The sequence below is a fragment of the Fusarium tjaetaba genome, assembly GCF_013396195.1.
Source record: "Fusarium tjaetaba strain NRRL 66243 chromosome Unknown NRRL66243_c0000155, whole genome shotgun sequence".
NCBI lineage: Eukaryota > Fungi > Ascomycota > Sordariomycetes > Hypocreales > Nectriaceae > Fusarium > Fusarium tjaetaba.
The window spans coordinates 104,739-116,184 of record NW_023501351.1 but is presented as its reverse complement, the minus strand read 5'-3'; the positions used below and the strand labels follow the sequence as shown (position 1 = coordinate 116,184).

General features: G+C 49.9%; 5 protein-coding genes across 5 annotated transcripts; 3 read left to right on the top strand and 2 right to left on the bottom strand.

Moving 5' to 3' along the window:
* Nucleotides 1-223: 223 nt before the first annotated feature.
* Nucleotides 224-945, top strand: FTJAE_7683 (VPS29-like protein; the record flags this gene model as incomplete). The annotated part of the gene is made up of 3 exons (XM_037354424.1): nt 224-292; nt 350-760; nt 817-945. 3 exons carry the CDS (start codon nt 224-226, stop codon nt 943-945), a joined length of 609 nt encoding a protein of 202 aa, XP_037205271.1.
* A 388-nt stretch (nt 946-1,333) lies between these two features.
* On the bottom strand, nt 1,334-3,391 carry FTJAE_7682 (Shugoshin; the record flags this gene model as incomplete). Its single annotated transcript, XM_037354423.1, has 2 exons — nt 1,334-2,897; nt 2,946-3,391. 2 exons carry the CDS (start codon nt 3,389-3,391, stop codon nt 1,334-1,336), a joined length of 2,010 nt encoding a protein of 669 aa, XP_037205270.1.
* Nucleotides 3,392-3,798: 407 nt separating this feature from the next.
* On the top strand, nt 3,799-4,329 carry FTJAE_7681 (DASH complex subunit DAD2; the record flags this gene model as incomplete). Its single annotated transcript, XM_037354422.1, has 3 exons — nt 3,799-4,012; nt 4,062-4,121; nt 4,172-4,329. The coding sequence occupies 3 exons, from the start codon at nt 3,799-3,801 to the stop codon at nt 4,327-4,329; spliced, it is 432 nt and encodes a 143-aa protein (XP_037205269.1).
* Nucleotides 4,330-6,256: 1,927 nt separating this feature from the next.
* FTJAE_7680 (uncharacterized protein) lies at nt 6,257-8,387 on the top strand (the record flags this gene model as incomplete). The annotated part of the gene is made up of 2 exons (XM_037354421.1): nt 6,257-6,683; nt 6,850-8,387. 2 exons carry the CDS (start codon nt 6,257-6,259, stop codon nt 8,385-8,387), a joined length of 1,965 nt encoding a protein of 654 aa, XP_037205268.1.
* Nucleotides 8,388-9,702: 1,315 nt separating this feature from the next.
* Nucleotides 9,703-11,076, bottom strand: FTJAE_7679 (serine-rich protein; the record flags this gene model as incomplete). Its single annotated transcript, XM_037354419.1, has 1 exon — nt 9,703-11,076. The coding sequence occupies one exon, from the start codon at nt 11,074-11,076 to the stop codon at nt 9,703-9,705; it is 1,374 nt and encodes a 457-aa protein (XP_037205267.1).
* Nucleotides 11,077-11,446: the final 370 nt, after the last annotated feature.

Sequence of the window (11,446 nt, the reverse complement as noted above, 5' to 3'; positions counted from 1 at the left end):
GATGTGGACTTTCTCGGCGGAAGAAGCTAAGCCACATCTGTCATCCTCCTCGTTATGAGGATGTGGCGTCAGCTTACCGCTGTATCCGAGCGCCTACGTACTGGGCTGTAGCTGTGCCCCTCGGAGCTGACCTTGGGTAAGGTGTTAGCAGCTCGCGCCTCTCGTTACTCAATCGCGAATACGTCTGTAGCCTCGATTTCTCTTCCGCCTTGAGAGAAACATCATGGCCTTCCTCATTCTTGTCATAGGAGACCTCCATATCCCGGATCGGGCGCTCGACATTCCCGCCAAGGTACGCGCGGTGCTTCCAAGGTCGCGCGCATCGCTAACAGCGTCTCTGTATCTGTAGTTCAAGAAGCTCCTCTCTCCCGGAAAGATCAGCCAGACGCTTTGCCTCGGAAACTTGACCGATAAGCACACGTACGAGTACTTGCGATCCGTCTCCCCCGATCTGAAGATCGTGAAAGGCCGCTATGACGTCGAGGCCACTTCCCTGCCATTGACGCAGGTTGTCACCCACGGGAGCCTTCGTATTGGATTCCTGGAGGGCTTCACACTTGTCTCTAATGAGCCCGACCTTCTTCTGGCTGAGGCGAACAAATTGGATGTGGATGTTCTGTGCTGGGGTGGCACTCACCGCTTTGATGCCTTCGAGTATATGGACAAGTTCTTTGTAAATCCCGGAAGTGCGACTGGCGCATTTATAGAGGGATCAGGACTAGAAAGCGAAGAGCCAACACCAAGCTTCTGTTTGATGGATGTATGTGCTTTACAGACTGTCTGTCTATATTTGAATTTGTTTACTGACTACCCTAGGTCCAGGGCATTTCACTCACCCTATACGTCTACCAATTACGAAAGGACGACAAGGGCAATGAGAACGTGGCGGTTGAGAAGGTTACATACACAAAACCAGTTGAGCCTTCGGCGGGAGGGTCATCATGAAATTCATATAGATAGGGGGAGTTTACATTCAGCGACGTATTCAAGATCAGCAGCAGAATTTATACCCAGTCACACTCTGGAAGACCACGAGATGGGACTTTGATATCCAACAAAGCATCAATTGGCAAGCCGAACTGCCGAATGTTGACCAATTGGGTCTTGTGTGTGTCCAATAAAGACATTAAAACTGTAAATACAAATATTGACAAAAATAAACACCATTATCCATCGCTTTGTAGAGGTATCTCGGGCATGTGACCAGTCTGTATGATCCAGCGAAGCAGTATCAGCGCCGACAAGCAACATACTCCTTTTGAATAAACAAGAACAACAAATGACAAGAACGCCCAAATGCTCTACCGAACTCCCGCTATTGCAATATGCATCATTACAGCATCATACTCCTTCGCCTAGATGAGGCTCGCTCCCTAGCTCCAACGCCATCCTCGGTGTGAACTGCTGAGGAGACACGCCGCGATGGCCGACGGGTAGTGACCTTCTTCTTAATGTCGGCAGAAGCTTCTTCGTCATTTTGTGGTGATGAGGGTGTGAATTCATAAACATCAACTTCACTGACACCAGTAGTGTCAGAAGCCGTCTCCTCCTTGACTTCTCCATCTTCGTGTGAGGTTTCGCTGCCGGCAACAATGTCTTGAATCATCATAGAGGTACGTCTTCCGCCACGCATGGTTATAGGCTTAAGGACCTCTGGAGATGATCCTTTACCCGCCAGGGGGCTAGCGGGAATGCTGCCAGGCTCGTTCTCAGTGTTGGTGGCGTTGGCATTTAGCAGATTCTTCCATGACTCTTCAGCACTGCTCTCACGCTTCGTCCGGGTTGTATCTGGGGCTTGCTCAGCTACACTAGACCTCCGAACATATTTGCCTTCTCCAGCAACAGCATCAAGCATCTCCTTGGTGGGTCGCCGCATCTTGTCTCTGAGGTTAGGCTCTGCATAGCTGACTGCGGTCCTATTTCGTCGGCTGGGCCTCGCTGGTTCTCTGCTCGCATTCACGTCGCCAGGTGGAGGTGTTCCTCCTCGTCCAGGTTCCTGGGATGCTGCAGTATCTGGCGAGTTCGGGGAGAGAAGCGCTGGGTCTGTGAAAGGTGTTGTGAGTCCGCATGTGACCTCCACAACTTCAGGGGCTGCAGGAGGCTCGAGTGCAGTTTCGATGGTGATGGGAGCCAAGGTCTTGGATCTGGACTTAGGCCGCTCTTGGGAAGCCTTTGATCTCATGAGATCCGCTTTGGCTGCAGCGACTTGATCAGTCACAACTGGCTTGGAAATCTTCTTTGGTGACGTCAAATCATCGTTAGTGCTCTTGGCTGCAAGGGGTTTCCTCGTGCCTGTCGCACTCGCCTTTTCACGAGCGTCCTTTCTCATATTGCTAAGTTCTTTCAATGTTCGGCCTCCAGCCTTCTCACGGATTGAGGGCTTGTCAATAGTGTTTCGTGGAGGCTCATTTTCGTTGTTCACCCTCTGAGATCTGCTCGTAACCATATCATCTCGAGCGGCGAGCTTTCGCTTTGATCCAACCTTGACTGGCTGGGGTTGAGATACTGGGGTTTCGTCAACAATTTCCCGTACATTGTTCTCGATTGATCTCGTTGCTAAGGGCTTAGTCTTGATTGGCTCCGTTTCCTTAGGTTTAGTGGCATTCGCTTGTTGCTTCTTTTCGGGTGAAGGTGATCTCGGTAAGGTCTTGGTGGTCTGAGGTGATGTGAGCTTTTCGGGTGGTGCGATTTTCCTTGTGGGACTTTCTTGTATGGGCGCTTGTGTAGGTGTAGGTGTCGGTGAAGGGCGAGAGCGTGTGGGTGAGTCAACCTTGACAGGCTCCTCTTCCTCCTCGATGAAATGGGAGACGGGAGGAGGTCCAATTTCTGGTGACTGAGATGTGTCGGCCATGTCATCGTTGTCGGCCTCTGACCGAAGTGCTAGGATTTGTTCTTGGCTGTATCTTGTTAGAGAACTTGTTGTTTATATTGATCGAATGACTCACTTCATGGACTGTCTCGGGTAGGACTTGGTTTCTGAAATATGTCCCAGTTCCTCAATTTCACGGGCCATATCTCTAAGGCGTCGCTGTGAAGGACTAGGCCGAGCTGAGCTGAAGCTCACCCTAGGCTTTGTTGACTTTCTCGGTCGTGGAGAGTGTCGCTTCATAGGCGGCTCAAGACCAAGACCAGCAAGAAGGGTACCCCATTCAGTGAGCTGGGACTCAAGCTTTGCCTTGATAGCAAGTGCATGATCAGCAATCCGTCGAGTGTCGTTATCTTCGAGCTCTTTCTCTAGCTCTATGATACGACCTCTGAGCTCCAGGTTCTCTGATAGCATACAGGCGCAGTCATTCTCGAGTTCTCGGATACGGAGGGCACGTATGTTGTTTGATTTTGCAAGATCGCGGTTCTGGCGTAAGAGTTTCTTTCGAACTAGATCACAAGACATGGTCAGCCCCCGTCATGTTGCTCATAGGAGTTCGAGATATTGGAACATACGCGTTTCGAGACTGTCCGTAGACACGGGGGGTTCGTTCAGTCTAGCCATAGCTCATAATGCGATGGATCGTGACAATGCGAGAAGAGGCTTCCTGTGGAGTTAGTAGGAGACGTTGCTGATATGCTCTCGCACAAGTCACAGAGTGTTGTTGGGTGTCGGTCTGAAAAAGGGAATTTTTGGTTGCATCTATTTACTGTCGTAACTGTTTTTGTCATAGCGCTTGGTTACTGGTTGCCCCAGTGACGAAACTCCCCACGTTGAACCCCACCGTCGTTGGACGGAAACGCAGTGTTCGAGTTTACTGCTAAAGACGTCGCGAATTAATCCAAGTTTGGTGACACGCCATAAATACGACCATGTCATATCCAACGCGACCGATTTCCTCGCATATGCGCGCCCCGAGCGCGTCTGCATCCTCAAGTGGACAGTCACCAGCATTGTTAGCGCGAATCGAGGAGAAAAAGGCCGAACTCGAAAACCTCAAAGAGCTTCGAGAGCTCAGCGCAGCGGTCGCAACACAAATGGAAGCTTTGGAACAGAAACTCTCGACTCTGTCCGATGGAACAGAAGGTAAAGCTCCTATGTGAAGTTGTTCAGTGCTTAGACTGACTCTCAGTAGCAATTGCAGCCGTTGTTGGAAACTGGCATAATGTGCTACGTGCCATCAATATGGCTTCTTGTATGTCCTCAAAAGGTTATGACTGTTGATCTTGTCTGACTTTCCGATAGCTAAATTAGCCAAGACGGCAGCCCATCCTACAAACGCATCGGAAGATTCAACAGGGCCCCTACCTCAAACTCTAGTACGAATTCCAACAGAGCATGCACCAGCTCTGCAAGCCCAGGCAGAAGCTGCAGAAGCCGCAGCCGAGGAAGAAGAGTCATGAACAGTCTCGATCATGGTCCAAAATCACGAAAGCCGACATATTTCCCGGCAGTCTGTAGAGTGCCTTGTGCTTCATGGGCGCCTCCATGGCGATATACTAGGCAACATCTATCTGACAGACACCGCATATTCCTTGCCATCTCCACGAGGTTGATTCTAGATACTAGCATCCTTGAGCCAGGCAGCAGCAATCACTTGCAGTTCCCAACTATCTCAGCACAGTATACTGCGATCACAACCCAATGATAAGACGAAGCCTCGACTGCCTCCTAGTGCCTATGAAACGGCTGAATTCATGTCTAGGAGAGGGCTCCCGGGTGAATGAGTGTTCAGCACGAAGATTGGCACCCCAGAAATCAGGCTTGTTTTCAGACTACACCTAGATCTTCCATCTTTGGTGATAAGTTTCCATGCCAAAGACACCAGGATGCTGGGGGAACCTGGGGTAGTCCATGAAGAGGGGGAAAGTATTCACCTGTCAACGTTGGTTCACAGATCCCATGTCAGCTGAAAAGAGACAACAGAAGTTGTTTCGATCCGAGGAAGATCTGGTGGAGTTATCACAGGTTGAACGAGGAATTGGAGTGTGTTTCGTTATGAATCCTCCACCAGGTCTTTAGAGGCTTAGTAATTAGTCGATAGAGTTCTTGTTGGTATGGGGCGACGATATATGTGGCTATATGCTTTATGTCGTCTTCCATGGCTAATTCCTCAAACTTCCTCTGGACTTTCTGGTCGAAATCAAAGGAACAATTACGTATCCATTGCGAGTTTACTCGCCTCAAGTAAAACTTTCACAACAACCATCATGTCCATGATAGTATAACTGTGGATATTTCTTGTGATTGTGATTTGGAACTGCATATGCAGCAGAAGTGGATCTCATTAACTCGATCCCAGGCACCGAGATAAAGGCCCAAGAATCAAGAGAATAATGGGCCAGAACGCGGGAGGCTTGGTATGAACTCCAAGATTCCAATCCAAAGACTTGATAAAGTTTAGATGTTGACTCTCCTAATCAGCGGGTTTGCCTATATTTAACTGTTCAATAGGCTAGACGCAGTACCGAGATGATGATTCTATTTAGACACATCTGGAGCTGAAGTGATTATTATAACCCACCTGGAACTTATGTACGTATGAGCTGCACAGTGGGACTCCCGCTCTGGGGCAGTCATCTTATAAGTCGACCAATGAGAGCGACTTTGAGTTCGTGGAGACAAAAGCCGTTGAGATTGTGAAATGATGGACATGACTCGACAATTGATTTATGAAGGTTATGGATAGAGTTCAGATGGCGTTTGGCGGTTGGATTTACAAGAGTCAAGAGATTCAAGGTATTTGATATCTTAATAAAGTTAATAAATAGAAGGCACAGCCTGTAACTGCACAAGACTGCTGTAGGATGGCAATATGCAGGTTTGCGGTTGCCGTGGCTCTTATTGTTGTTTGTTTTTATTGACGCTGCCTAACTTACAAGCTTTCTTCCCCTCCCCTCCCCATCATCAACATCAGCAGCAGCAGCATCTCATCATCTCTCCCCATTCACCATTGCTAGATATTTTGGTCGTTTTTCGGTTTCATCAATTTTTGATCACATCCATCACATCACATCACATTGGCCTCTGCAGTTTATCACACTCAGACAAGGCCCCGCTGTTGGCCGTCGCTTTGATACTATTATCCCTGCTCCTCGTGAAATTGCGCTCAGGTCCCTGGCTGATATTCTCTGGAATTTGAACTACGACTCGTCTGGTGGCGCTCCAATCTCTAATCATTGTCTCTCGAGAGCCTCTCACAGCCTGGCCCTGGCTTTCTAGCCTCGCTGTTAGCCTAGGGGTCTCCCTCGGCTCCATCGAGAACTCCGTCCCAAGAGGCTCATTGTTCAGAGGCCTTCCATATCCATATCCGCATCCATGACTACTATCATGGGTCATCAACCCCAAGTCCACCGTGCCACTAACGAGACCCTGGCCTCTCCAAGGCCCGAGGCCAACCAGGATGTTAATTTCATCGAGCCCAATTCTGATACACGTCCTTCTTCGATCCCCTCTCCCTCTCCGTCATCTCGAGGGATTCTTCAAGAGCTTTTAGCCGATCAAGTTCATAACAAGAGTCTTGCTTGGAACTCATCTCGAAGGGAGAACAACCAAAGCCAGCAATTGTACTTGAAGACCGGTCCTATCAAGCTGCCCGCAAAGACGATCCCATCTCGAGGGCCACGGCGCTCACTCATTGATTCTGACAGCTTCGAACTCCTCGATGCGGTTCCTGAAGAATCAATTGAATCCAGCGACTTTGATACTGCACCCAGTGGGCCTTCAGCTTTGACTTCATACAAGCTACACTCTCAAGGTTCGTTTCTTCCATCTTCCATCATGACTCTGATTCACAGCTTGCAAATTCCCTTCACTATTTGTACAATCTGCTAACCTAGCCTACAAAGGAACCACTGTCAATTCACACCCGTTGTTGGATGCAGAGCCTCAAATTGGACACAACTTAGAGACTCATCTAGCAGGTCAGTTTGAATGGCTCGTGGCGTTTCCAGTGCCAGCGAGTACCACCAAGGACCACGGCTCTTTCGACGACAGTGAGAACGATCACCACGAAGTCGAGATCGCGGTTCATGGCTGCACTTTGCTGTCACGACGTCCGGGCCCCGCCGGCAATTCTAAAGCTGACGTCTTCAACCTTCTAGCCACACCATTGATTGCTGAGGAGTATATGGCTTTAGGATTTGATCCTTCTCAAGCCAAGATGGCACTCCCTCCCCCTCCAGCATATGAGCTTCACCAGAATGTCCCACTTAAGGTTCCCGAGGTCATCGAGACGGTAGAGCCTGTTTCGCCTTCTCTTACTTTGATTAGTGAGAGAGGCAGTAGTTACGCAGGTTCCTCTAGGACCGGATCCTTCTCGGTGCCCCGAATCGAGGACTCTTTCGAGGAACTTGATAAACTCGAGGATGAGCTCGAGGCTATCAAGGCTTTCACCCAGCCACAACGCATTCCTGTGCCTGAGAATCCTGTGCCCAGCAATAAACATCTCGAACCACCCTCCACGAGTAAGAAGCCGACCGTTTCAAAGAGGGCATCAGTTATCGGCATGTCCTCCACAGTTCGCATCAAACAGACCGAGCGACCACAGCTTCCTCTTCGACGATCAACCTCTCTGGTATTTAGAGACAAGAAGCAGGACGACGCCGACAACACCCCGGATTTGAAACCACAGACTGCACGCGGAAAGCTGACCAACTCTCACTCTGCACCATTGAAAGCGCCTGTCAAGTCTACGAAGCCTCCTACTGTCCCCAAATTTGAGCTTCCTGGTGAGGCTGTCTCTCGACGCCTGAAGGAACAGCGCGAGGCTCGTCGAGCCCAACAGGCTGAGGCTCAGAAAGCTTATGCGCCTCCTCCGAGACCAAAGTCTAGTAAACCACTTACGAAGCCGAACTTCGAGCTTCCAGGGGAGGCGATCTCTCGCCGTAAGCGTGAAGAGCGTGAGGCCAAGCTCAAGGCACAAGAAGAAGAGGAACAAAAGAAGCGGGAGTTCAAGGCGAGGCCTGTGCGTCATAGTTTAATGCCTGGTAGCATTCCGCGAGAAACGATTACCAGTCTTGCTCGACAAGGCAAGCTCCCGCAAGACGATGTAACTAAGACATCAGCCTCAACTAAAGCAAAGCGGATGTCAATGCAGGGCCCAAGACCACCCACCCTGTCAGAGGCTCCGGTTACCCAGAGTCGAGGTCGCCTTTCCACTGCTACATCACGAGAAGATCTTAGCCGGGCTACCTCAACTTCTACAGGAAGCGGCGGTGGAAAGCGAACTACACTCACTGCAGAAGAGGCTTACCAACTGAGGCTTCGTGGGAAGGAGATTTTTCAGCGAGATAACACAAGCTTCACACAAGACAGGGAGCGTGAGAGACGCGAACGTGAAGAAGCAACACGCCTTGCTCGCGAGCAGGCTGCGGAGCGCTCTAGAATTGCGAGCCGGGTATGGGCAGAGAAGAAACGACGCAAGGAGTTGGCCATCCTGGAGTCCCTGAAGGGACACTGATTACTTCGAAGACAGGCAAATGCTTGGTCTCACATTTTGCAAAAGCCTTTTCTCGTGGAGTAGAGGCATTTCATTCTCCCTAATTTACTTGCCTTAAGCCTGGAGTTTGGAAGGCTTGGAGTTATAGCACTGGTCATGTGCATTTTTGTTATTGCGATATTGTTGCTTTGAAGGTTTCTATCTTTAGGCGTTTGTCCGTTGGTTTCGAAGGACATTGGTGTACCAGAGAACATTCACGCAGCCAGAGATTGTACCGCTGTACGCTGCTGCAAAACTTGGTTTCAGAGACTGTCATCAGATCATAAAATCACAGAATTGTTTTGCCTGTCTTTTTGTATCCTCATCCAGAGAGTGACATATAGACTGGTTAATATTGGCTTAATAGACGTTAACTAGCACCCGTACCAGAACTGAGAGGCTGGCCACTTGAGGTATCTCAGATCTGTCAACCAGCATTGAGCAACTGGGAAGCTCACTTTCATCTCTAGAACAGCCTTGCGTTTTTTCTCCAATGCCTCAATACAGCCCCAGGTTACTTCTCTGCGACGCCGACTCAAACACGTACGGTTCTATGGTTATACACTAGGTTTCAAACAAAAAGTCAAGGTACTCCGTATGGAGATGTAGATGGTGAGGCTCAGAACTGGCATCACTTGCATCACGCCCGTGAACGACAAGTCGTACAAGTACTGTTACATAACATTTCATCAATTCGCTTGCTATATACCTCTATAAATCCACGTTTCAACATTGTTCAACCGGTGACTTCTAGAAGACCACACCAAACCCCCCTTACACAACTCATCTGACACACCATTTCCCCCCACTATTCAACTTGGACATAAACTTTTTTACACTTCCTCTTGAACCCAAATATTACCAGGCGAATAATAATTGCCCTTTGAATCATCCCAGACAGAGGGCAAGATAACTCCATCGTTCCTCATATGTACAGATTCCACCTCATGATGTAAACGTATTCCAAAGGGGGTGCCACCCTGTCGTTGGTGCCCTTGTAAGCGAGATAGGAAGAAAGAAAAGAACCATAAATGCTCCGTTTTGAAGATGTGGTAGCCAAAAAGGAAAAAGGATCTCCTGATGGGGCTTAAGGGATCCGGAAAAAGTGAGTGATTAAGTCGCAACCTACTCAACGCAGGTGGCTGATGAAATAAAGGAGATGCTGGAAGTGTGAAACGCCATTCGAGTGCATATTCCACCTCCTAGCGAGAGTTATCGAAAGGCGTGGGTATCTTTCTAGAGACATAGGAAAAGTCGTGGTGACCGAATTCGGTAGCACGCAGGATCAAGTGAGAGTTTAGAAGTTTTGCGAAATACCCGCGCTCTGCTGTGGATAGTGAGACGGGTTCTCAATGCGTGTGTTTCGTCGTGCCGGATTATCGCGAATGACTGCTTGTTGTGGCCCGTTGTCGCTATAGGGGTTCTGTGAGTATTGGTCGTAGTACCCGTTACCAGCGCCATATGGTACTCCCATGGGGTCCGAAGCATCGGATCGGCCAGCAGCACTGTAAGAGGAGGAAGCGTTGGAGGGTCCACGATGCACATCTGCCCCTCGGTTGTTGGCAGCAGAAGGACCCATTGCTCCGAGAATCTCGCCCTCTGGCGAGTGGGAACCATCCATAAGAGGCTCGCCAGAGCGACCGTCCGACATGTTGCCTCGAGTAGGCGAAGTAATATCTGAGTAGGCTCCAGTGACACCGCCAGACAGAGTAGTAGAAGCCTTGCGACCAGTTGAGCCAAGAGTGGTGTTGCCCCAGCCACGGTAACCGGAAGAGCCATCTTCCCTCATCTCATAGCCACCATCTGCCATGCCAACTGCTGGGATCGTGGGGTCGGCGTTGGGGTTGTAGGCATAATCCTCAACTTCCTTTCGTCGCTCCTCTTCGGCTTGTCGTCGAGTTTTGCGCTTCTTCCACCAGAATAAACCTAGGAGCGCGAGAATGGCAATCGCAGCAATTGGCACAGCAACGCCGATAGCAACTTTGCTCTTCTGGCTCAGACCACCTCCTTCATTTCCGCTGCCACTGCCAATGGCATCAGCATCGTCGGTACTGGTGGCGGAAGCGGAGGCCTCGGTAGCGGTAACTCTCTGTGTACGAATCGCGGTAACTAAAACGATGCTCGTTTCAGGTCCCTGGCTACCCGTTACGGTGACAATAGTCGACAAAACCTCGGATGTAGTAATTTCAGTGGCAGACGCCTCGCTTTCTTCCGTAGTGCTCTGTCGATCATTGCTGTCATCTGTTGAGGATGGGTCTGCCGCCTCTGTGGTTGGTCTTGCTTGAGTAGACCTGCTAGAGCTCGTCGGTGAGGGCGCGGGGTTGTCGGAAGAAGGCGATGCATTATCAGATGTTGGCGCAGGTGCAGCTGTTTCAGAGGCACTGGCGTTATCGGATGCTTGGCTCGCATCATTAGTCGCCGGTTGTGTTTCGTCGGCGGATGGGCTCGGCTGCGTGGCCGAAGGACTGTTATTTGAAGCTGGGTTCGAAGTTGCGGCTTGCGCTGGTGACGAGTTCTCTGCAGCAGACGAAGCTGGATTGGCGTTGCTGTTGTTGTCGACAGAGGACGGGTTAGGGGCCGACGCCCCCGTGGGCTGAGTGCCCTGACCCGGCGTGGACATGGCTAAGTCTAGCGTGCTCACGACGGGGAGTTGTCTGTGATCGAGAATCATGTTAACGACCAGGAAAGACTCGCATTGAGAATTGAGGGTATTCAGAGAATGGTCAAGAATAGTGAGAGCATGTATCAAGGGAGATGGTGCAGCAACGAATCAAGTCAATCAACACAAGGGGGTCGTTGATGGATTAGACGCGAAAAGGTCGGAATGATGGGAGACAATATTGGCGACAAGTTTCATCGAAACCGGGATCTCAAATTGACCTGTATGGGGATCGTCGAGGGAGAATTGGATTGAAGGATTGATAATGAATAGCGAGTGAGCAGGGACAATTGCATCGGATTGGATCCAATGCAATGTATCGTGACACGGCGTGCGTACCTTTGGAACTGTTGACCGACCGTCGATCCGTTTGAGAATTAAG